Genomic DNA, 25,714 nt, shown 5'->3' with positions numbered 1-25,714 from the left:
GTACTCCATAGCTCAGAATGCAGAATGCAGCCTGCGATCCGAACCATACTAGCGAATCTTATTAATGTTATACTTTGTGGGAGAAACATGAGTTTTGCAGGGATTTTGGTACACAACACGGTGTACGATGGATGTACGATGAGTAGATGCCGGAGCTCTTATCTTCGAATCAAGAGAGCTACAGGGATTCCGGATAGATTTTGTATGTGTACCTGACGATCGTTTGACTATGACGAACAAAAGCTCCAGGAGACTAGAGGCTATTATTTATCATGTACCATTGAAGCTTAAAGCAAACTCCGCTGAGTCTAGCATCAATTTCGCGAGATAGAAGCATGGAGCAGAAGGATTAATTGAGTGAAAGTGTATGCGGCGTAGGGTAGGCAATGCAGAATAGCAACTCAATACAATTGAGTTGTTGTGAGTTGTTATTGTCCTGCACTCCGCCGAATTGCCAAGAAGCCAATAAATCAAGGGAGCTGCCCCTTCATCGACAAGAATAGCTCGTTTAAATATCCTCATCTCATAACATAAGCAGGACTAGAACCGTATAGGCAATTTCAAGATACCTAGACACCTAGCAATGTAGCAGCCTCGGTATAGAAAATTCTTCTCAATTGAGGGGAAAAGAAGAGTTTTTCGACACTTCACTTCGTATAATAAATTGACGATGACACTCTTTGAGACTCTGATTGAGTGGCCAATGATCTACTCGTATAGCACCACATGATACAATTTCAAGCCCGCACATTGTAATTGAAGTCACAGGACACAGTTTTCTACACAATTTGTTATCAAAGTAGTATGCCAAGTAGAACATACATGTGTATGTGTATGTCTGCTAAAACAAGACATTCTTAATCTTCCATAAATCGTTGTTTTGTATCAAAATCAAACAATCTTCAATTGTTTGATCAAAAATCCCAATCATCCAAAGTCGCGTGAGGGCGCAATGACCATCATATCTCAGTGTTACTTCGTACAGTTGGTAGGTAGGTACTGGGTAGGCCCTGGGTAGGTACACCCTTCGGTGTTCAAGCAGTGACCTCCACCCAAGGGTTTCTCTGGACGCCGCACCGATAACTAGTGCGATACGAAGAAAAGTGGAAGAGGAAGAGCTATAAAAGGTCTCCCCCATAATTGGAAATCCCACTAATCATGCAAATCTCCACCTTTCCGTGATCTTGTCTTGGGAACATGTTGGTTGTGAATAGCGCTGCACATCACTCAATTCACGTTTTCAGGCTCCAGTTTATGAGAGGTCGAGCGATATCGAGGGACGAGATTGTAAGGGTGTGTGTGGATGAAACTGATAAAGAGTCAAAATGGAATGAACATCCAAGTATATCTTCAATTGTTTGAGGAATGAAATCTTGCTTGTCTTGCTGCATTCTCCGTACTGTGCGTGCAAAGCCACAAGGCAAGGCGGCTTCTACACTCACCTCAACAGCCGGACAAAACCCAGCCCACATCTCACTCTCCTCGTCGCCTCGAACAATCCAAAAAGACAAATTCATTCACGCCCCATCAGCCCATGTAACCTTAACTATTAACCATGCCATTTACCCTAGAAATTACCCATGAAAATCGCGCAAGGACCCTGAGGGGCTGAAGCTTTTCTTTGCCAACACTCATTATGGATTTTTAAGTTTTGAAGGATTTCCACCAAATTAGCATTTTAGAAACATGAAGTGGATGGAATTGCCCCATGTAACTCTAGTCCCTTGTGTAGAGTACCGAAAATGCTAATGCATCTTTGTTTGTGTTGCAACTATCGTTTTTCCCGCAAGTGCGAACAAATGATTGGCTGTAGCACACACCACCCGCGTGGTATGCTATTCTTTGATCTAAATACGAGAGTTTCCCTACATCACTCCCACCATTTTTCCATGTTCATTCTGTCTACTCTTGTTTCCAACATTGAGTTCTTGCTCCAGCCTTTATATTTTAATACCTAAGTATTAATCCATTAGATCGAGCTGTGTTCGGAAAGATTGGAGATTGAAGATCGATCCACAGACACGTTTGCGGCATTCTAAACGCTTTGAGTGTGACCAACTACCAAAGCGTCCTACAACATCGGAACTACTTGCCATTCACGACGAGGGACGTTTTATTCCATACAGTTCGACTTACAAACATATATACCTCACCTCTCCATTCCAAACCTTGCCAATAATTCACATCGTAATAACTATATTCGTACCAATCGCAAAAATGCGACCATCATCACCGCTCTCGCTCCTTCTCTTCCTCCAACTTTCAACCGCATTCCCAGTTTCTCGAGAATGTTTCAATTCTCAATCTTGCAACTCACTCCACTCAGTCAAAGATACTCTCTCGCTCTCTCACCCCAAACCCAGCAATCCCCGCGATCCCCATTTCCCAAATCACCAAAAACTACCTATCCCAACCTTTGTCAAACCAACAACTACTTCTCCTTTGAACGATGAATATTTTGCAGAGGAGGGTGCTTTCGACAACGCACCAACGACTCCATCAAATGATATCTCCGCAGATGAGGCACTTTCCGCAGAAACACCACTCAGTTCGTCATATCTTCAAAGTTTGACAAGGACGAGTGACGAGGATGAAGCGAGACCAAGCATGCCCACTTCTGCCTTACCGACATTGCGCAAAGAAGATGCAAGGAAATACTGGGAGGAAAAACCTGGGGGATTGAGCATGAACGAAGGAAAGCCAGGATGCGGAAATTCCAATGTGTGGCCCGGAACTGCCGTAGGATATAGAACTCGCTTGGCGCATTTGGACATGGGAGGAAGGAATGATTTTATGGTTGTGGGAATTGTGGTGGTTTTCTTACTCGTGGTCTGTGTATTGGAGTCTGTAGAGAGGTTTGGGTAAGTTTTATTTTGTTTATTTTGTGAAATTTGGACTTTGGCTAATGTGTGCATAGAAATCGAACTTCGAGAAGAGGGGAAATCTTTTTGGAGGATGATGAGACTTATGCTTTTATTGTTAAGAAGCCGAGAGACTTCTATCAGAACGAATCCGTACCCAATGAGAAAAACTCACGGGAATCGGAATACAAAGAATATAAGGATGATGAGACAGTTGTAGCGGAAGATTTCAATACAGATAACGAGAGAGAGAGCTGAATTGAGCTCAGAGCGTTGGCTTATTTCTTTTGTTCTATATAAAGGTTGATTAGATAATGGTGTTTGGAACTTGGCAGCGGGGCATTTGATTGTGGGAAGGAAACACAATGGGCGTTTTCAGCATGTCTTTACGGCACAGGATGATTTTGGTCAAGAGTTATATGCTTGATGAAGGACGAATCTCTGAATCTCACGCTCGACAAATGTTGCAATTTACAACGGCAACCAGAGTGAAGGGAGAAAGAATAAATGAACTTTATAAATTCGGGACTCCTTTGCATGAGCCCCGTATGTCATTCAATTTGAATTAATTCATTTGATGTGCGTCTTTCGTATTTTATGTGAGAGAAGCTATCCCTTCCTATCCATGGCTAAACAAAAGAAAACGATGCTTACACAGTATAAAATATACCACAATTCAGATACGAGGAATTCTCATATTGAACGGCTTCTGATTGACGGCAGTCTAATTTCGATTGAAAACTAATTCGAATTAGTTTGATTGTTTTTTTGCAAGAGAGTAATTGTATGGAGCTCAAGTTTCTTGCTTCCGAGCAAAAAGTTTTTTTGGCAGCCGTCTTTTCTTTCTACTCATGACTCTCTTTCATTAGAAAGATGATACCAGAATCTCATCATCAGTACTGGCTCTTTATGTGCAATACATTTTTCTAATGATCCGTCTGCTTCTTGCGGGAAAGGCAATTCTTTTTTCCCCCTAGAAAACTTCATTGCCTAGGTAGCGGCGATAGTTCGCATCTGGAATAACCTCACATGGATTTTTTTCTTTGCTGCTTATTTTTGTGCATCGATGCGTGGGATAGATAAAGCGTATTCAATCTGCATTTGTAAGAGGGAAGTGAAAGAGTTTTTTTGCTCAACATCTTTTCAGTGTTTATTATAGTAGCAACACGACAAGAAGGTTTGCGCCAAGCTCGACTGGTAGGTGTATCTTGGCCAATTTCACAAATAGAGGGCATAAGTTGTGATAGGAAGAAAAGCCTTTGGCCAGACTCTATTAATATTACTTCAGTAACAGCCACGGGAGTCTTCATGATATGCTTATTATGTTTGTACTAGTTGTTGATTCTTATATGATGGATTATTATTGAAGGATTTTTTAACAAAACTCATTGGAATTAATTGAACTCAAGTATTTCCGTGAGTGTTCAATGACGTGAAATTTCATGGTTGATGGTATGACCTTGGTGGTGATTATGACGTCTTCATAATAGTTGTAGTTTAATGTATTATGTTGTTTCTCTCTATCCCAGGTTCAGAGCTACGAGATCCATGTGCCATACGCTTGTGTGCTAGAGCGTTAGTGCATTTTGCATATTCACTTATTTGACAACAATAACAATATTTGTTCACAATTAATGGAGTAGACTAGTGAAATACATGTGTTATTGACTATATAGAATTTGCTGTAGTATTCTAAATCTAAATCCTAAAGTGGAAGATATTATATATGTATACAAAATATATATACCATATCTTTTCAATAACATCAACCATTATACAAATATAACACTTGATATCACTAAAATACTTAGCAGAATATAAAACACGTCGTGTACTACTTCAATCACTAATCAAGGCGCATGATATGTTGAAAGAGAATGAATTCTGTGATGTGATTTCTTTGTAGTCATACTGGATTGAAGTAATCAGGGTCTCTTTTTTGATCAATCGCTTATTTTAAAGCTTATGCTTTGCGCTCAATGATAGGCAGGGTCAAATAGGAGGTCGAGTTTTTGAGATCTGGCTATCATTTGACATTACTAGAGCTGCTATGTGTTCAACCTCGTCGAGTACACTATAGATCTTGTATAAATCAAACTCCGAATATAATTTATCACTCTTGATCGTCTTTCGCCTCTGATAATATATCAATCTCCGTAATCTACCCCATAGCTCGCTAGAGTGTGTACTTAGTTCGTTCCCGTAAGTCGTTTTCAGATTTTTCTTTGAGTTTCAAGTATTATGAAGCATTTATTTGGACACCTGCCAAGTGATCGAATGATCAACTGACAAAGAAATCTGAGTTTCATTGATGAAAGTTGTTTCCCACATCTTTATCCTTGATCAAGACCGTCGTTATCAAATGCGTCTACATGTAGTATAGCTTGGACATGGAGTAGAGTAGTCAGGATGTATTTTTTTGTTTTGTGGGATTTCCCATATTTTTGATGAAAGAAAAAATGATGAAAGGTTCCCCGGATGTAGTGTAGTTCTAGTCTTAATCATCTGATATTTTATTTAGTATTCTATCAAAAAAAGAACCCTTTCCTTCAATATAGTTTCTGTTGTGTTTGATAAAGAAAGCCATCAAAGAAGGTATCCCCGATCTAGTATAGTTTTTAATCTGAATGATCGCAAAACCCCTCTTTATCATTGAGTATTGAATTTCCTTATTTTCCTTGTTCCCATCCGTCTACTTATGTGCCTTTCTCTTGATCAAACCAGATCCGAGAAATGTATCAAATCATCTAATCCTCGCGCGAGTTGTTCTAAATTCGCTTTACTGCAGTTATCTAGCTTTAAACTCAATCTCGACGTCAAGGCCCAAATATATCCAGACACAATGCCACCGGTATTTATAAACGATTTGAAGGTATATAAGCCATTCGAGGGGAATACACAAGAAGAGTGGGATGCCCATGTGATCAACAAGCAAGATTTTTCGTTGTGTAACAACTGCGGATGGAGCTCGTATTGCAATGAACATAATAGTTACTTCAGTCATGTCAAGTGCAATGCCAATGCCAGAACCGGCACTTGGAGCATTGGCGAGAACTATATTTTAAAAGAAAAGCCTGTTTCGGGAGGTGTGAGCCGTAGTTATATGGGACCTGATGCTTCAATTTCTAGATTTCTGTGCGAGAATTCTACTATACCTGTAGCAAAAGACATGAGATACTGGAAGGACAGTAAGAGTCATTTTTTTATGATGGAGAAAATTCCGGGCGAAACATTATGGACAGCTGGGTTCCACATGAGTTCTGAAGAGCGACAAGTTATTGCCAAAGAAGTCGTCCAATATCTTGTACAATTGCGCAAGTTTACATCGACAAAACCGGAAGCCCCCGATGGTTCACCAATAAGAGATATACAACTAGGCCCTAACGAGAGAGTACATTACGTGACGGAAGATGCTGAAGAATGGTGGGCTCGTACGGAACATCGATTCAATCCGAAGTTGGAGAGATATCGCATGAACTACAAAGAGGAATATCCTGTGAGAGGACCATACGTGCTTACACATGGTGATCTTCATGCAACTAATATCATCGTAAAGGATGGACATGTCACCGGTATCATCGATTGGGAATTTGGAGGATATCTTCCGGAATGGTGGGAGCCTATAGCAACTCGGTCGGTCCGGCCGCCCCCATGGGCCTATAACTTGAGGGAGGAATGGAAAAAGCAAATTGGTCCATGGCCGGAGAAAGAAGAAAATTTTGCGAGATCCTATCAGAATTGTTTCAACGATTATAAATCACAGAAATTCGGGGTAGAGGAGTACTTTGATCCAGATAGTTTAAAGGTATGCACCAATTATCGCCGCTATATAGAGGAAACAAGATGGGGATTCAAAGAAACTGTTCGTCAACGTGAGATGCGTAAGAAAAAGGCGGCTGGAGAGGAAGCTGCGGCTTTCGCAGCTCTCAAAGAACTAAGTTTAGAGGAACAGGAAAATCCAAAGACTGAAGACGATATATGAAAAGTTGGGGTTTCGATTGGATAATGTCAAATTATTGATTCCTTAGCTTATTATAAAATATCCCTCATAATTTGGCTCTATCTCTCCAGGTCCTGCTCCTCTTCATCTCCCCTTTCTCTCGTCATCCCGCTCTCCCCATCTGTCCCCGGCTATCGCCAGTCCTTTTGTACGACATTTTTCTATCCCTTCTTATTTCGTCTTATCCTACTATTTTATATTCTATCTATCTCTTAGATCTCCCTCGCCCTCTCAATTTCTCTTTCATTTCCCCTCAACCTTTCCGTCTCGTATAACCTCGTAATCTTTGTTAATTTACAATTTTCCGCTTCTCGTAACCCTCTTTTTCCTTATTTTTCTCCTGTTTTTCTCCTGTTTTTCTCCTGTTTTTCTCCTGTTTTTTCCTTTTTTTCCCCCTCTATTTCTATTTCTTTTCAATTCTTATCCTCTAAGTAATCATATTGTATTAATAGAATAACTGAGCATTTCCCACCGTTTCCTTGGGCTCTGAATGTGTAAGATTGCGGATGGCAGAAATTCTCACACCACGCCCAGGATCCTCACTAACCACAACTAAGCATTTCATACCAAACACCTCAATCTGAACTGCCATACACATGGGCCATTTATCTTGCTCATTCCCATTTTGATCCTTGTTAGATCCCGATTCATCCACCCACAATGGCACACGTTCTTCATGAGTTACGGTCGCGACTCTCTCATCTCCTCTATGTTGAATGGTGATGCGTTCGATAGTATCGTGAGCTAGTTGAACACCTTTGCACCATTCACAAAGCTCAACTAATGACGGATTATTTCGATGACAGAAGCAACAAGGTTCTCCGTCCATAATTTTCGATAAAGATGCCATGGTTTACTGCTTCGGCTGGGAGGAATCAGATAATGATGCTGAGAATATATACCACGTGGGTCGCGAGCTAACTTAATGTTAGTGGGGTGAAGAAAGAGGTTTATTGAGAGAATATGAATGTGAATTTACAGCTGAATAACTTTCTGACTTGGTGTACAAAAGAAAGGGAAAGAGTGATATGGTATAATTGTATATCAGGATAACCAACTTACTTTCAGGATGTACGTAAAGTTTTGTTGATTGACTGATTGATTGTTCCAGTTGCTCTCGTAGAGAATGTATCGATGAGTGTTATTGCTACTGTTGTTCTTATTGGTGTTGAAACTGCTGGTTTGTATATCTAATGAAGAGTTAGTCTTGAGCGATATATATATCGTGAAGAGAACAAGTCCTAGCGTCAGAACTCACGATGTAGAACTCTTCCAAGTCTGTTGGTTTTAATTCGAAACATTGGTACAACGGAATCTGAGCACAAATAAATGAAGGTGTTGACATGCAAAGATCTGGGATTAAGGATCATTTTTTAATCCGATGTTTTATATAATTTGAAAGGCAGTTGTGAAGAATCTCAAAGTTAGACTGTGGCGTACTATGTGGTGGAGTTCGAAACAAAAACTCTCATCATGGGTGCATGATATTTCGACAGAACAAAGGAATAGCAACGGAGCTTGGATCAAAATATCTGAAAGGTCAATTGGATCAAATCACTTGGCGGTATGTATGAGCCTCAGAAAAATATATCTTAGACTTGCTATATGATTGCTATTATTATTACCAGTTTGACACCTTTTCGTATCACTTGGTCAGCCTGTTTCATAACAGCGGGTAATTTGATGTTGAAAATGATATCTGGAGGGCAATATTTGAAAAAGAGGAATCTAATGGAACAAACTAGACGGTGGATTTCATTCGGGAAAGTCGAAGCACTGGGTTGGGAAATGATTCGTGATATAGTGACTCTTAACATTGCTTGATTCTGGGAATCAATGAATCAATGACAAACAGAATAGAATAGGAAGGCGAGCAAAACTCTTCAGCTATCGGAATATTTTATGCCGTTGTGAAAGCGCGTAGCAAAACAACATACTGTCTTTTCGCTATTATACCACGTTGGCTACTAAACCGACGTTAGTACTACGACTACAAGAATCCCAGAGATCTGCTAAACTGCATCTTGGCTTTAGTATGGCCCGCAATGGGTTCAACACATCTGAAATAACGCCCGCCACCAAATGATTGAGATTGCATTGAAAGGGAGTGTTTGGGAAAATATGGAAGGGGGTCCAATAAGCATTGCACATGCCGATGTGAAGAAGATGGTGTGTGTTGCAAAAGCCTGTGGCTTTGAAAATGAAAATGAGGGAGTATGCTCATGAGTCAAAATCAATCGACTCTCAGATGGTGGAATTGGGGAGCATAGTGATACCAAACTTGGCTGAATGTAAGTCATCTCGTGAGACTTGTTGCATTGGTAAGACATCGAAGAAGGAGATAGAATTCAAATCAAAATCTGAAGGTTCCACTTTTTGGCGTAAAAGGCGGTCAGTAGGTATTATTGGCAACATCACGGCAGTACAGCATGGAGCAAGGCTGATTACTAATCAATGCGAACGTAGCTGGGGGTTACCTCCTCCATCCTGATATATATTCTATGTCTTTCCTGACTTGGTCGCCGTCGTTCTCAGATAGAATTTGAGTATATGCGAGAAGAATTTCTCCCTTTTTGTTACGGCCCAAATGGGCGCCGCTCTCTGTTCAATTGATCTCCACGCTGCGCGCTACACAATACAATAACATATAATGGATTTTCCACTGCTTTGGAACGTTGAAAGCACTCTCTACACTATTACCTCCGCTTAATTGATCTGCAATATGGCTATTGAGCACGATAATGAAGACGAGAACCAGGAAGGAGAAGTCTCAACAGGCCGTGGTTTATCAAAGCGCTCACTGAGTGATGCAACTTGTCAATCTCCAAATCACGACCTGTGTGATTGACTAGCACGCCGCAGCTCAGCCAGGTGCTAGATCCGTTTGCGCAAACTTCATGATATGCATATCGAATTAAACCAAGATTTATCGTAGCATAATTTCAAACTGGTATTGTTTGATAATAGAATACTTAAATAATAAAAGCAAATCAAACCTCTCAACTTCAAGCATTAGATTCTTACGAATATTTAGAATAGATGGTGAAATCTTTCTTCTAATTCGGAGAACTCAAAAATTCAAGTAGATTCTCTCTACAATATTTGAAATTCCGAAATGAGGTACTTACTCTGTGGTAGCAGAATCCATGGCTGACAAAATGGCCGCTTCATTAGTGTTAGGATGAATAATAGTAATAAATCAACTAGTATATTGTGGTATCAAGACTTTTCATTGCTTTTCTATAACTATATAAATTATATAATTTATATATATACGGGCCCTATTTGATATATAATAAATCCGAGAGGTCTATTGTTACATACCTAATTGAACCGGTTATGTTTTGTTCTGTAATAAAGCCCCTTTCTTTATACTTTGTATTTTGAAAAGTGTTTGTTTTCTTCCATATTGTTTATTTGGAATATGGGTTGTATTGTTGTATCACTGTATATCCAACCCTACACTGCATTCCAAAAGCAATTCCAATTTTGTTTAGGTATTATAAACAATAAATAAGCAAACGACAATATTTTTATATACTTTACCATCTTATCAATAGATCATTAATAATTCTATAAAAGAGATCTTCTTGCCTTTAATATATCTTCTACAATCAGATTATTCCCTTTTATTTATTTATACAAAAATGACTGCATTGCAATTTATTGCTTTGGTTGTTATTATTAATCAATCTATAATAATCCCTTCCGCATTAGTTATCCCTATTTGCCTTCAATATTCTAAACGAATTGTTATTTCTTTTAATAACGAATTTTGTCATTTTGATAAAGATCTTATTACTAAATATAATTATTATTACAAACAAAAGAAAGTCTGCCTTCCAATATCTTTTTGTTTTATTTCTAATATAAACCTTTTATATCAGATTTATATTTTTTGATACCTTATTCCAAATAATAACCAAAAGAATGAGAATGCTTTCGAGGTAGTAATTCGCCGGTATAATTGATATATTAAAATAGTGAAAGCTTTCCTTTGAAAAAAGGTTAAATAAAAAGAGATTTATAAATTACAATCTACAAAGGAATTAATTTTTCTTTTAATATTCAAATTGAATAGAATTGATAATCTTATAAAGTATATTATAAATTCATATCGATTTATTATTGATTACCCTACTCTTACTTCTTGATATTATTGATAACTGATTTGATAGTTCTTAGAATAATCTACCTGCTTTGGATATCGCTATTACAGCTCCTACTATATCATTAATCGCCACCTTAAATTCAAACAAAAAAAGGGAATTCATAATTTCAATTATATATTCTTACATTATACACATTATCATCAATACACTACAAAATATTTAAACTTCTCCGGAACCCCCAAATAATAACCAGGGCTTGAATATAATAATTGATTCCCTAAATCACCATTATACTTCTACTTCATCGAATCAAACAAACCCCACTATCTTCATAACAACTTAATAAAGCCTTCAAAAAGATTTTGTAAAATTGAAAAGGAATATAATCATAAATCCCAATAAATCCGAAAAATCTACTCCTAAAAAAAATAATATATCAAATCAACTTTATCAAACTATCGATATTCTATATCATTCTTTGAATAAAAGTATACCGGTTTTATTATTTAAAAACTTAAATAAAAAGAATACTTTTTTTGTTATACCTTATTATTCTTGATTCAATAAGTTTACAATTAAATCTGTTATTTCCCTTTCCGTTTTTAAATCATTACAGTTTACCTTTTGTAATATATCGATACCCCATTTTCATCCCATAAACTTTTTTAAATTCCAAAAAAGGGCTTTCAGTATTATTTAATAAATCTATATTGGTGAATCTAATAATCAAGTAGATTCACTTTAAAAGCTTTACTCTGAGAATTCTGATGTGGAGTGAATCTTTAAAAGGTAATGGATTGCTGTTGGTTTTCCGATAGAAGCTTGTTTTGTTAATAAGATTTGCGAAAACGAGGAGAAAGAAATCGATGATTAAGATAAGATTAGTAAAGGGAATGAAATTGATCAAATCGGGTTTGCGAATCCTGGGGGATATACTAGTGATGTAGGTTCTATTCTTCTTAGTAATCGAGATATTGTAGCTGACCTTTTGAATCAGATAGATAAATTAGGGAACTGATTTCGATCTTCCAGAGTTCTCTTTATATAATGGGTCATTTGGGTTTGGTTGTTGGTATACTGTGGATTCGGAGGAGTTGTCCTTTTTGGTTTTTTTGTTGAATAATCCTTTTTGGGTAGTTTGGTGTGATACATACGTTCTAGATGTAGATCTCGTAAAGTCTTTTTGTATCAAATATTTTTAAGCTTTTTTTTTGTTCTTTTTTTTTTCTATATTGGTAATACTTTTTCTTTATAATATTCTTTTATCATTGCTTTTGTATTTTCTAGATTGTAGAATGCTTTCTATGTGTTTTCCACCGGTTGATAGCCCTTCCATCACATCAGGTATTGTATACCTCTGCTTTTTTTTCTATGTACTAAAATTCTTTCCACTTTATGCTCTATGTGATCGTCAATTTCTTCTAACGGCGGCGGATCGGCGGTACCCTATCGTTCGTATCATGGTTCGAGTAAGGAGATGTGGAATACATTGTGGATCTTGTAGATAAACAATAATCTAAGTTTGTATACTTGCCCACTAGTTTTTATACCCATTACAACAAAGAGGCCTATAAATCGATCGAAGAATTTTTTTTTAAATCACAATTGTTTAATATTCTTTATACTTAGCATCATCTTATCCCCAATACTATATCACTATAATAACCCCTTCATAGTATTCTTGTTTTTCTAATTGGTTACCGATTTCCAGAATTCTTTCAGCTTTTCTCTTTCTTTCTCTAAAGCATTGATGCGCTCGCGTGCTGCCAATACCCTTCCCTCTAAATCAGCGTCTTCACCGATATAATGGAATATGGATTGAAACCCATACATAACCTGGAATGAACTTGTATTGATTGTACTGTACCATATCACATTATATATGAATTCAACAAGAAACAATAGCGATACCCAATCGTCTTGCCTATAATTGATATAACAACTTATATAATGAATCAAATTTTGATTTTGTCATTCGATTTGACCATCGATCTACAGATGGAACACCATCGACAGCTTACAACAGATTCGCAAATAAAACATTAGACTACTCCAAAATTTACTAACGAATTGCAATCCCCTATCGGAGACTATACCCTTTGACACACCAAAGTCTTTAAATACTATACTGACTATAATATCAACTAATTCAAAAGACGATATCGTCTTATTGACAGCGATATATCAAACTAGCTTTATGAATCTATCGATTATTACTAGAATAGAATCATATACATGTTTTCCGTATTTCGAAGGAGGTAAATCTATAATAAAATCTATAGTTATCTCTTTCCAAAATCCTTTTGGAATAGGGAAGATCTATAACTCACTATATAACTTATATCTTTTAATAGCGATTCACTAGCATACCACATATATTTTGATATATTATTTAATATCTTTTCTCATTAAAGACTAATAATATTTAGATTTCAATATTTCCAATATTTTAGCAATACCTCAATAATCTCTAATAGGATTATCGTGATATGTTTCTAAGATTTCTACTCTGAGAGTACTGTCTAACAATACATACACACTCCCCTTGTATCTAAGGAGCTCATCAACACCCACCTACCATAATGAAGCATCTCCAACAAAACATAATCTTTATCTTAAATACTCTTTATTCTTTATAAAATCGTCTTCTTTCTAAAGCCACAATAAAGCTTTTCCTATCAACTCCGATATAGATTCGAATGCCGTTTCGTCGGATACGAAAACACTAGCAATCCGATATGGTATCGACTATTTGCAACCAATTTTTACCAGTGAAACTAACTATCCACATAATGGCAAGCTATACCCTTCCCTTTACAAGCGACTAATAGTAATACACAAGAATTCCGTTTTCACAATAGATTTGTAAAATAAACTCGCAATAACTACAATACTTTTTAATTTATTCTAGAATATAGATAGCATATCATTGATACCCTCCATATCGGTAGTGTAGTCGGGGTGGCGCAATAACCCATCGACTGGATTCAATTTCCCTGCCCTATACACTATTTCGAAATCATAGGTTGCTAATACTTCCGTTCATCTAGCTTGTCTACCATTAAAGATCTTTTTCACCATAAAATGTTGTAAACTATTATAATCCAATTTCACTACAATTGTATACCAATTACCTATCAAGTAATGGTGTTATTGCATAAATGCAATATATATTACTAATAATTCCTAATCGTAAATAAAGTATCGTTATTCTGCAGGGTTCAGCTTTCTCAAATAAAACGCAACGGAGTGTTACCGTCGTATCAGTGCTTCTGCAGTCCCTCCTTCGAATAGTTGCGATAAAATACATCCTAGAGCAAATACCGATGAGTTGGTTTCGATTATAATGCAAAGCGATAGTTTGAAATGCTTGAGTATCGATGCCGTAGTGAATGTTTTCTTTAATGCCTTAAATGCATCTTGGGCCTCCTTTGTCTATATAAACTCCTCTACCATTTTATTTTTCTTTGTTTCCTTTATAAAGGCGATCATCTTGTAAGCTACCATCGAATAAGTCTTGATAAATTGTTGATAGAAGTTCGCGAAGCTTAGGAATATCTGTAGCTCTCTAAGGTTTGTAGGTATTGGCCATTCTGTAATAGTTTGAATACAACTGGATTCCATCGTCACTCTTGTTCTTGAGACAACGAATCCTAGGAATTCAATTTCATGGGTGTAAAAGATACATTTTTTCAGTTTTGCGAATAACTTATATTCTATAAGGCATTCAAGAATCCTGCGGATATCCCGCATGTGGCTTTCTTTATTCTTAAAGTAAATCAGGATATTATTTAGATATATTATGTATATAGTATCTGTCAAGCCTAACAGTGCTTGATTGATGTATGTTTGGAATATTACTAGAGTATTGGTTAGGCCGAATGGTATAACTAAATATTCGAATTGTTTGTACCACGTGTGGAACACTATCTTCTATTTGTTGTTTTCTCTGATATGAATATGATGGTAGGCATTTTGTAGGTCCAATTTAGTGAAAACGATACCTTATCGAAGTCGATCTAAGGACTCGCTGATTAGGGGTAGCGAGGTTTGATCCTTTTTGGTTATCCTATTTAGACCCCAATAGTCGATACAAAGCCGATAGCCTCCCCCCTTTTTAGGAATAAATATGATTAGCGCTTTTGTTGAACTAATAGATCTCCTTATTTATCCCTTTTTTTGATATTCTATTAAATATTCCTTTAATATTATTGATTCCTTTTCAAATAAAGAATAAATTGATCCCCAAGGAGGTTTCGAATCGGCTTTGAGATTAATACGATGCTTTATCGAGTAGTGTTCTGGTAAAGTATTGCTTTCTTCCTCGGAAAAGGCTTGTTGGTATTCTTGATATTCTTTGGGGATATTTAGTATGAAAAGTGTAAGTACCTGGCGGTATCTGTTGTTTTTACAATAATAGAATTAGATTTTTGATAGTATAACATATATATGAACGCTCTTTTTCACTTCGCTATAAAATTCACTTATAGAAATTATTTCGAGATCACTAAGAGAGGGGTGATAATAAAGAGATGTTGATTTCCAATCGATATTTAGATTTACTGTTTATAACCAGGGTAATTCAAATATAGTATTGATTTTGGGTAAGTCTAGTACAACAGTAGTAAACTCGTGGGTGAAGGTTTTTTTCTCTCCCTTTTGATCTTTTACTTCGATGGGGAACTGATGGTTATTATACAACAACATCGTAATACCGTTTGCAGATATTAAAGTTGTTCCTTTCTTAATAGGCAATCAGTCCTATTCGATATATTTAGATTGTTGAATAATATTGGCTTGTATTCCTGAGTCGATAAGGCATTGAAGTGTTATTGGCTTATCTTTTGGTTGGAATATTACTATAATGGTAAAAGTAGTACATCCTTTTATTTGGGGATCCAATATCAGTGGGATATTTAGAATAATAGTTGGATCTAAGTGTTTTCCTATCGGAAAGGTTATAACATAATTCCTAAGTACTTTTTAAATCTATAACTTTTTTTACAATATTAATATATAATAGGATTTCAACAATTGAAAACGTAATATCCTTTTTATTAACACCTATAGTAAATAATATTCTTTATATAATTTGTATATAATATCATAATGGATTTGATATCGATCAATTCATTTTTTTGAATCTTTTTTTGAATTGATTTTGAAGGTCTTACAATAATATCTATTTGTTATCTAGTTTCGAAACAAACTTGCTTCAATAAATATTATAAATTTTGAAGTAACTGAACCCATTTATAAGGCTTTTATAATTCGTTAATATTTTGTTTATAATAAAGCTTATCTATATTTTCTAATCTACAAACTTGTTTTATTAATTCGTTTCTAGATTTTGGTTGTTGTAAAGATTTCGATATTCTTTTAGTTATATGTAAATATAATTTTATAAGGAGCTTTTCTCTTCAAATACTATCCACCTTCAACTCGATATCTTTCTCTAAACTCTTCAAATAGTTTACAAATATATTTACTGATTGTCTTAATTATTGTTTTGTATAAATAATTCACTAAATCGTTTATTACTATCGATTCCCTTTATCTATAATGAAATCATACATATATTCCTTGAAATCAAACCAGCTTAGACTAATATTAATTAATTCGTTTTTGTATCAATATTATATTAATAAAAACTGCTTTTCAAAGTATTGAATAATATAATCGATTTTTTTCTTATTTATCAAAAAATAATATTTATTATCATTTCGAAATATAATTTCTACCTAAAAGAAAAAGTCCTTTGCTTTTTCAATATTCTCATCTGTATATTTTTCCAATCTTTATAATTTTGGGGATTTCCTTTGATTGAATATGGTAATCTAGTGGATTGATAATAATAAGGCTATAATATTATTATTATTGATTGGGAGAAGAGTATATAAGTTACATTTTATAACCCTTTTATAAACCTACTTTACTCTTTCTATTTTCTTTATCATTTTATTGAATATCTCTTCTTGAATTAAGCCATTTACAATATCGATTTATTGCCATACCATCGTTTGAATATCAATAATCATTTCTTGGAGGTTTTAATTGTTTTTATTGATAGATCATTATTATTCTATTGTTTGGCTTTTGTTATTATCATTTTGAAGAAACCCTTTAATACCTCCTTTTAATTAACTTAGGATTGTACTAGGGAATTCTCCATTATCTCTTCCAAATATTCTTCTTATAGAAATTATAATAATATCAATAGTAATTCGCTATTTAAATTAATTAATGGATTATTTCTTTTTTTGGAGAATGAAAAGAATTGTTAGAATGAATAATAGTAATAAATCAATTAGTATATTGTAACACCAAAACTTTTCATTGCTTTTCTATAATTATACAAATTATACAATTTATATGTATATGGGCCCCATTTGGTACGCAGTAGACCCGAGAGGTTCACTGTCATGTGCCTAATTGAGCCGGTCACGTTTTGTCCCGTAACAGTTAGTGCAAGAAAATATTCAATAATTTTATAATATATTGAAAAAAGCGTTTTTAAAATATTGATTAGACGAACAATTTCTTTGTAAATGATTAGAAAATTTTATTTCAAAAGGATTTAATGAAATTCTCGAATTATAGCTTAAAATAATCAATATTTTATTTTTATTGAGTTTAATTAGTAATTGAATGGCATATGAATGTATAGATTAGAGCTAGATAGAAAATGCGTATATATAATTCATTCTGTATAGTATAGTATAGTGGTAAAGCTTCTAATTGAAAAAGAAATTGAAAGTGAGACAAGTGAATGATTTATCTTTCATTCCCCTTTTCTTTTAAGCTTTTAGTTAATGTCTTTTATTTATTTTATAGTTCTTATATTCGTTCTCTTTCTTCTTTTAGCTCTTATGCTTGCTCTTCTTTTGTTTATCTTTTTTACAATTTTAATATTCATCGAGTTCTGAAATCCTTAAGGCCTTTAGGGCTTTTATTTATTTATTTATTTTTTTTTTTTAAAAAAAAAAAGTCAATATTAAACGGGTCTCAAAATGTATTGATTCTATTTGTTATTAATGAAATAGCTATTTTGTTAGTGATGAAGAGAATATATTATATTGTAGTGTATGTATTGAAATTTGTATGGGGATTTATATTGAATTTCTTTTCGTTAGTAATATTGACTTTGCCACTACAGGGTTACAGACGTTTCTGATCCATAGGATTACTTTCAGCACCTGCATTACACACTTCTTGGTGAAGAGCTGTTTCTTTATTCATTTTGATTCGAATTTTGACATATATTGTAAAAGAGTAGAAGGTGGTAGAGGTCACACAAGAAAAGCCTGCGCATATACCGTAGATAATCTAAGCGCCTACACATAGTGAATGGAGTGAATCAATACATAGTGGCAGCGAGGTGAGGTGATATACTTGAAGCTAAATCAAAACATGGTAGAGGTTCAAATTAGAGGAGAGAACATAGATTGGTATCTTCAAGCCTACGCAAACAAGGACTATAACTACTAGTTAATGTATCACGTGAATTTTAGGTCACGTTTTCGGCGCACAATCTGCCTTTGGTGAAAGGAAGATTGTCTTGAAGTGTACATGAAAAATTGTCGTTGACGTTTTTGATTTTGTAGATAGCAATAGCACATAAATCAGAGTCACTCTTGAAAGAGCTATATGAAAAGGCGAAATCGCATAAAAAGCTTCACAAACATACACTATGAGACATTGGAGTTTCAAGAAATACCTGTGTGAGCGTAGTGAATAACTTCATTTTAACGGGTAGTGTATTATAATCCCAAGCAAATGCGAAAAAAACTAGCTTTTTTAATATTTCTTGTTTAAGGCCTGCTATCTCCTCGACATAGCTAGCTCTTTAGATAAAGTAAAACTTTGACATTACTTCAAATATTAAATCTACTTTAGACGTTTGATTGTCTTCGGACATTCTGTACTCAATCTTCTCTATTGATAGGGACTACTAGACTCCCTGCTTTATATGAGTTCAATCTAGAACTGCTTGGATCAATTTGTACGATTTAATATTTCGGAGTGGTGCAGGTAGGGGTCACTCATCAAAAATCGGAGGTGCACAGTTTTGAACTCCTCGAAGTCCAACTTTCCAGTATATACTGACTACTGCACATGGTGTGCAGCTCCTAATATTCAGCTCCAATTGCAGTATAGATCTTCTGATATACGATATCTCCGCAAGCCCCGCCCAGTATATCCAATAGTCTTCTAGTATTCAATCCGGACGGCGAGCTGAATGGACTGAACCAAATCCCACAGTACCATATGGATTGTTAATAAAATTTCAATATCAAAAGTTTTTAATAGACAGTCCAATTAAAAGAAATCTAAATTGTTCTTCAAAAATTTTAATTATTAGAAGATTAATATCTAATAAATAGCTTTGAAATTTAAGATCAATATCAGATTACTTGTCAAATCAAGCTCATATAATTGACTTCCCTAATCAAGGAGAAAACGGAGATATACTAATTGCTTTTCTATAAAAAAATCTAAACCTCTAGAGAAACTGAATAGCAATTTGGCTTGTTGAGAATTTACGGAATATATATACATAAGCCATTTTGTTATATAATTATGTTCAAACTTGATTGTATGATTCAAATTATCTAGTTTGTTCTATAGTCCGGACTATCGGACACACTGGTCCCGCCACATAAATGACCGGAGTGAAGTTCTAATGCTGTAAGTATCTCGATATTTCCACTCATGACTCGAAGCAAACGAGGGATTCGAGATTTCCATCTCACATACAAATCCCCCAACCTACCCACTCCCAGCCCCAACCTGTCCATCGCCCTAAAAATCAACTGACTAGCTAACCGACCTTCAGCCCTCAAAAATTCGCTCCAAGAAAAAGTGGAGCCTTTCCGTCTTGACGAGGAACATACCTTTCAAGCGAGCGAGCATTAGGGGAGCCGAAGGACGTGCTTAGCGTAACGAAGAAAGGCGAGTTTGGCTTGGAGATATGTTTCTCGACGAGTTAAATTCATCGCGATGATATTTATTTATTTTATGGGGATATTGAGCAAGTAAGTATGAACCTTTATACATGTGCCGATGATAAGATGTAAATTTAAATGATTTGAATGTTTAAAAATCGTCTGGTGAGTTGTATCATTAATTAATGCTGAGAGGGAGATACCTATCTTATCATTCGTATTGAATACATACATCCTATTAGTATTAAAATGTTGAGTTTATCACGTACAGCGAAGTTGAAATCAATTGACGCAGTGATGGCTCGATTGATCAGGGAAATATTGTGGAAAGTCGACATAAGCACAGAGCTATCCGATTCCTGATACGGACTAGTTTACTACAGGATTAGACTAAGCTCAAACTTTTCTAACATTATGTAGACCGAATCATTTTGAGAAATTACAAAAGGCTATGATTATATGAATGTGACGAAACGGTCACTTGGTTAACTACTTTATTTGCCACCACGGGGTATCGCACGCTAATATACCTCATTTACATGCATGCATACGCGCATTTGTATTTACATGCGCAATTCTTGGTACTCAAAACCAAAAAATGTCTTGAGGGAGAGAAAGAGTTTTGATCAAAAGAGACATCTCTTAGACTTGCATTTCATTCTTCAAAGTTGATCTGGAAGAACTAGGTTCGCGGACGATTTTAGAGGTAGAGGGTTCTCTCCTTCCGTGATTCCCAATTGGATCTCAGGTATGAAATTCAGACACGCGTCAGTTACTTGATCGGAAAATAGCGGTGACTGAACATCAAAAATATCAACACCACCAATGCATGCGGGAGATAAATCTGGAGACCAAAAATTCGCATTGATATCTGAAGTTTGAGAAGGAGGTGATGAATTTTTCTGAGAAGATGATGCGGAGGAAAAGGATCCGTAACCACTATCAAAGCTTTGTTGACGTATTCCTGATGCTGTTGCGTAGCAGTCAGGTCGTCGTTGCAGATGGTGGAATCGCGGTCGTGTTTGAACTTGGACTTGAGATTGAAGATTATTAAGAGACGATGTAGAGATGGGATCAGCTGGTATAGATATGGATGCTTCTTCTGGAGGGAAAATATCTTGTTCCTGTTGTTGTAACAAGGGTGGGGTTATAGTATTCATAGGCCCAGGAGTACTCCTTGATCTATTAATTTGATCTAAGAGCTTTTGGAAAAGAAATTTCCCGTTCTCATTGTGGTTTGGAACAGCTGCAATAGGATCTAGAGCAAAGCTTTGTCGTAATGAGGGAATCATTTCATGCCATTTTGAATCCAACGGCTCCTGCTCCTGCTTCTGCTGTTGATCCCTTTGTTGCTCGCACGATTGTGTTTGCTGTATCAGAGGTGAAGACTGAAGAGAACCAAACGAAGCCAGCTCATCAGATCCTATATTTCCCGAAGCACTGTAGCTTTGATTTTCAAAATTGACTATCGTTCCTGGATCCATATCGCAATCTACCTGTTCGATACTGGCTTCATTCCCAGCTGCACAATCATTCCCCATCCCCCAGAGATTCGCAACACACACGAGCTCTTCCCTGTCTCCCTCCAAATCCACGGCATTCCCCAAGGCTCCCTCTCCCAATCTTGCACTCCTACATTTCTCAATCAGCTTCCAAGCCTCAACTCCCACGTCCGCACTCTCAAGCATTCCCCTATAAGCCTCTTCCCTTCTCTTCCAATTCGCCACAAATTTCCTGATGGCCACGTCACCGCACCCCTCCCTTACCATTCCTTTACAAATTTCGATTAAATTTAGCAGCTCCCTCCGACTTTCCAACAGCTTAGTTTTCGTAGCATTAATTTCGGCAACACAAAGCTCATATCTTTCTTGATCAGCGTTCATTTCGGCTTTTTTCTTAAGTCGACATTTCCGTGCTGCGCGTCGGTTTTTCTCGAGGTATTTCTCGCGAGCCCGGAGAATTTCCGCAGGGGTGAGAATTTTTTTGGCACGGGGGCGACGTTTCTTTTTCGGAGGAAGCGCTGCGATTGAGGAGTTGGAGTTCGATTCGGTGGTGAGGGAGTGCGTGTCTTTTGTATGGGCAAGAGGACTTAAGGTTCGTTTCTTAGAGGGTTTGAGAGTGGCCAAATTGTTGTTTGGCGAATTGGTTGCAACTTCAATGTCAAATGGAGCATCTTCTGTCGGAATTCCGGGACTATTTTCTGTCCTAGAAGCAGAGATAAGGTGGGAATTGTCGATGTTCAATGAACTCTCAGAGATGTTTATAGACGGTTTAGTAAACGGGTGAGTGAAATTTGCTGTGGTATTCTGACTCGAGCCAATCGCATCTTGTTGTTTCTCATTTGTGCTCGTGCTGAGAATTGTGCTTGGTGTTTGTATAACATCATCGAATATCTTCGAAAATGAATCATCATCTGTGATATTCAAGTCTATTAAAGCCTATAAGAATTCAAAACCTTGCGACTCTCGTCTTCAATCGTCCACCAATGTGAGATTGAAGTCATTTCGGATATATCATACCTGGTCATTTCCATCTATAAGTTCATTCCAATCTGACTGTGCTTTTTCTGTTCCTGTACTGAGGAGTAAGTTTGTATTGAGATTGTTGCTCTGGATTTTGAGCACGTCTTCGGCGAGGAACTCCTCGAAGTTGAGTTGGCCCGGGTCAGGGTGATGGAACTTTGCTTGGTACATTGCTACGGATTTATGAAGATGTTGATATTCGATCCTCACTGATTGGGATCAATTGGAGCCCAGGTCGTGTGCTGTCATTGTTACTGCTGTTAGCATGTATTGGAGTTCCAAATGACGGTCGAGGTAATTGGTCTATCAGGTTAAGCTGGGGCAAGCAAATACCAGTAGTTGGGTGATAATTTTGAAGTTTTCATTGAAATCGACAAGAAGCAGGCGGCACCATGAGACTTGGATCTGTTGAGATAATCTGATAACAGGCAGGTGATGCAAAGTTTGAGAAAAGATTGTACTGTGAACTTGTGAACAACAAAATATATAATGTGTTAATTATTAAAAACTTTTCTGTCCGTAGCTTGAATCCTATGTTTTATCGAATATCTCAAATATTGTCGAGAAGAAATTCGGCTTGACAGTGGGTAGCAATCAAACAATTCGAGGGCGAGACATTGAGACAATTATATCCAAGCCCGTCTTCATAATGCAAACAACAGCGCATAATGACATCAGCTCATCGAATCCAATCAGAATCGAGAACCGTTCGATTCCCGATGACACTCTAACTAGATCGATACAGATTAATGACTACCGTAGACAAAGGGGATGTTATACTTCCCGTATTACTTGTCATTCTTATCTATCTTCATCGCATGAACCGGTTTCGAAAAGGGAAAAAAAAGAGAAAAAGGAAGAAAAAAACCAAGCTTTTCCCATCTATCCCCGCATTTGCAAGCATTGAGGAAGCCAGAATCGAAGAAGACGTGCGAATCTGGTGGAAAATTATCAAGGTTCTCTTTATGCAGGCCAAATAATGAAAACTCGTTTAACGATGAAGCCTCCGTTGGTTGCGATGTCCAATCACTGCTTTCAACCTTCGTCGTACTAACCTTGCCCTTGCGTTTTCATTGTCCCATTTTATAAACATTTTATAAACACATGTGAAATGTTTATTTCGGATCCGATTTCTGAGGAGATTCGCTCCGTTATGATTGTAGAATCCCTCTAGAATGATAAGCAAAAAATGATTCTAGCATGCACATTGGCCAAGGAGATAGGTCCTAAAGGATAACATGCACAAGTAAGGTGATTTAGACAAAGACTCTAGATGGGAAAGTTGAATGGAGAGTCCCAAGATACAATTTGCTTTCAATACTGGAGTATGAAGTGGCATGTATATGAAATAGAATCTCCGGACAGAAAGGTAGAGAGACAGAGGAAGATAAAAAGATATATCGCCACCCCCTCACTATTCTTTGAGCTATCTGGTAACATCCAGCCTATCAGTCAGCCTTAGCGATAATTGACCACTCATAATTGACCCCTCCAATGAAAGCATGGCAATTTATTTGACTTTTTGGAAATCCCATCTCTTTCTATCAATTATTGCATCTTTTCTTGACCTCCCTCCCTTCATCTTTTATACTACACGACTACCACTAGTCGGTACTACTCCGGAGTTCTCACCCAGCCCTTTCCATTTTCCATTTCATTATCGCCCCTCTTTCATCCAACATCTATCGTTGGAATTCGCCTTAGCTTGTCCCTTTTGCCCACCCCGTACATACCACAATACCATCCAAATTCCGAAAACCCGATTGGCGAACACCGAAATCGAAACCGTCTCATCAGTGTCTGTGGCTTACGAGCTCACCACTCGGAACACCCTCCGTAGTTGTAGCACCCCAGTCCTCGCTGCGCTCGACGTTTTGTTTGTCATCTAGTAGTCTCTCTTATCCTTTCATCTGTCTACTTGCCATGCCCATACAAACACGAATTTCCACAGTGAAAGAAACAATGATTAAGTAATCATTTCTGATCGCATTCGGAAGTTGGAGATACCTCCGGGGAGTGACGCTTTTAGAGCCGCTTTGTCAGCAGGAATGGATGTAGAATTCGCGCACAGTCCCATCTTGATTACGTAATTGACGCTACCAGCGGAGGATAATGTCCTCCTCGTTTTGATTGGTCCGGAAGAGTTTTTACGGAATTACTAAGCATGCTTATGATGCGAACGTTAAATCGACGAAGAGCGCGGTCTAGGGTGTGAAATATTTTTTATACATGATTCCGTACATGTCTTTGAAAGCTTATTTAAATTGTGCTTGCTTCTGGATGATGCGCAGAAAACCGACGGGACTATGTCATTCGAATTCTGGTGAATGTTTTTTATGCCATAGTATCTGATGATTAGGTACCTGATGTTTGTTAGTGATCTACGAATAGAAAACGTCAAAGATAGTTCAGTCCCGTAACTGAAGATTAATTCTGAATTTCAACATACATTTCAGACTCCTTGATAGAAATTCTTACAAACAGAACGGGTTCAGTTTAGTATTCAATGGCATTTATTACTAATATCTCTGGAAAGAACCTTCTCGAAGCTTCCAGAATCAGAATCTCATGAGCATAAAAGGGAGCTGTGTGACCTACGTTAGAAGAAAGAACTATAGATAATTGCTACTCAAAGAATGCATTTTACCAAGGCTCCCTTATTCAGACATAGCAATTGGCCAATCAACCATAAACTACAGAACGCTTTCGAATAAGAAGGGGCAAAGTGGGAGTGTGTACATTCACACTGTATTGTAACGAAAGCCCAAGCTCAAGTCTTAAGAGCTCAAGCACCATTATCCAAAAAGATGTCGTAATGCAGAGAGGAAACAAAACTCCTACAAAAGAAGAAGCGGAGCGTTTTACACATGCTGCATGATCTTAATTGACAATCACACAAGATTATGACTTTTCACAGGGAAAAAAGGAGCCTAAGGTCTAGAATAAGAAGACATTCGGGCTATCTCTGAATCACTAAGCTTGGAAAGGCACTATGTGGTGAGGGCTCTACTTGTATCAGAATTCTACCAAAGCTCCACTAGTACGATTTTGTACTAGGTCTACCTGAATCATATCAGTAAGAAAGATCAACTTGACATTGTCACGCAGAAAAACCAACAAGATCGAGCGGAAATGAAGGAAATGAAGGGAATAAAATGTGTCTTTCAAAGGAAAACAAGGCCACCCTAGTCGCTTGAGATATTATCCTGTCTAAATCCAATATGTATATATGGTTGGCCGAGAGCTCCGGAGATATGTCCGAGTGAAGCTGACA

The 25,714-nt window shown here is 36.8% G+C and overlaps 4 protein-coding genes across 6 annotated transcripts; 2 read left to right on the top strand and 2 right to left on the bottom strand.

The window, feature by feature from the left end:
- Nucleotides 1–1,891: 1,891 nt before the first annotated feature.
- On the top strand, nucleotides 1,892–3,535 carry BCIN_06g03540 (hypothetical protein). The gene is made up of 2 exons (XM_001556113.2): nucleotides 1,892–2,861; nucleotides 2,918–3,535. The coding sequence occupies exons 1-2, from the start codon at nucleotides 2,218–2,220 to the stop codon at nucleotides 3,117–3,119; spliced, it is 846 nt and encodes a 281-aa protein (XP_001556163.1). The 5' UTR covers nucleotides 1,892–2,217; the 3' UTR covers nucleotides 3,120–3,535.
- A 1,889-nt stretch (nucleotides 3,536–5,424) lies between these two features.
- On the top strand, nucleotides 5,425–6,877 carry BCIN_06g03530 (hypothetical protein). The gene has a single exon (XM_001556114.2). The coding sequence runs from the start codon at nucleotides 5,560–5,562 to the stop codon at nucleotides 6,841–6,843; it is 1,284 nt and encodes a 427-aa protein (XP_001556164.2). The 5' UTR covers nucleotides 5,425–5,559; the 3' UTR covers nucleotides 6,844–6,877.
- Nucleotide 6,878: 1 nt separating this feature from the next.
- On the bottom strand, nucleotides 6,879–9,178 carry BCIN_06g03520 (hypothetical protein). Its single transcript, XM_024693469.1, has 3 exons — nucleotides 8,120–9,178; nucleotides 7,924–8,051; nucleotides 6,879–7,778 (listed from the first exon to the last, which is right to left on the bottom strand). The coding sequence occupies exon 3, from the start codon at nucleotides 7,709–7,711 to the stop codon at nucleotides 7,307–7,309; it is 405 nt and encodes a 134-aa protein (XP_024549255.1). The 5' UTR covers nucleotides 7,712–7,778; nucleotides 7,924–8,051; nucleotides 8,120–9,178; the 3' UTR covers nucleotides 6,879–7,306.
- An 11,199-nt stretch (nucleotides 9,179–20,377) lies between these two features.
- On the bottom strand, nucleotides 20,378–23,022 carry BCIN_06g03510 (hypothetical protein). 3 transcript variants are annotated; one of them, XM_024693468.1, is made up of 3 exons: nucleotides 22,774–23,022; nucleotides 22,438–22,682; nucleotides 20,378–22,311 (listed from the first exon to the last, which is right to left on the bottom strand). In XM_024693468.1, the coding sequence occupies exons 2-3, from the start codon at nucleotides 22,609–22,611 to the stop codon at nucleotides 20,581–20,583; spliced, it is 1,905 nt and encodes a 634-aa protein (XP_024549254.1). In that variant the 5' UTR covers nucleotides 22,612–22,682; nucleotides 22,774–23,022; the 3' UTR covers nucleotides 20,378–20,580. The 3 variants fall into 3 exon arrangements, with proteins under 3 accessions (XP_024549254.1, XP_024549253.1, XP_024549252.1); XM_024693466.1 differs by having other exon boundaries at nucleotides 20,388–22,356; XM_024693467.1 differs by having other exon boundaries at nucleotides 22,142–22,346.
- Nucleotides 23,023–25,714: the final 2,692 nt, after the last annotated feature.

The sequence above is a fragment of the Botrytis cinerea genome, chromosome 6 (genome assembly GCF_000143535.2).
Source record: "Botrytis cinerea B05.10 chromosome 6, complete sequence".
NCBI lineage: Eukaryota > Fungi > Ascomycota > Leotiomycetes > Helotiales > Sclerotiniaceae > Botrytis > Botrytis cinerea.
This window is presented reverse-complemented; position numbering and strand designations above follow the sequence as displayed.

Coding starts and splice junctions, on each gene's coding strand:
- BCIN_06g03540 (XM_001556113.2), top strand. CDS start 2,218: ATGCGACCATCATCACCGCTCTCGCTCCTTCTCTTCCTCCAACTTTCA. Junction 2,862..2,917: donor GAGTCTGTAGAGAGGTTTGG/GTAAGTTTTATT, acceptor ATGTGTGCATAG/AAATCGAACTTCGAGAAGAG.
- BCIN_06g03530 (XM_001556114.2), top strand. CDS start 5,560: ATGTGCCTTTCTCTTGATCAAACCAGATCCGAGAAATGTATCAAATCA.
- BCIN_06g03520 (XM_024693469.1), bottom strand. CDS start 7,711: ATGGCATCTTTATCGAAAATTATGGACGGAGAACCTTGTTGCTTCTGT.
- BCIN_06g03510 (XM_024693466.1), bottom strand. CDS start 22,611: ATGTACCAAGCAAAGTTCCATCACCCTGACCCGGGCCAACTCAACTTC. Junction 22,357..22,437: donor TTATAGATGGAAATGACCAG/GTATGATATATC, acceptor GAATTCTTATAG/GCTTTAATAGACTTGAATAT.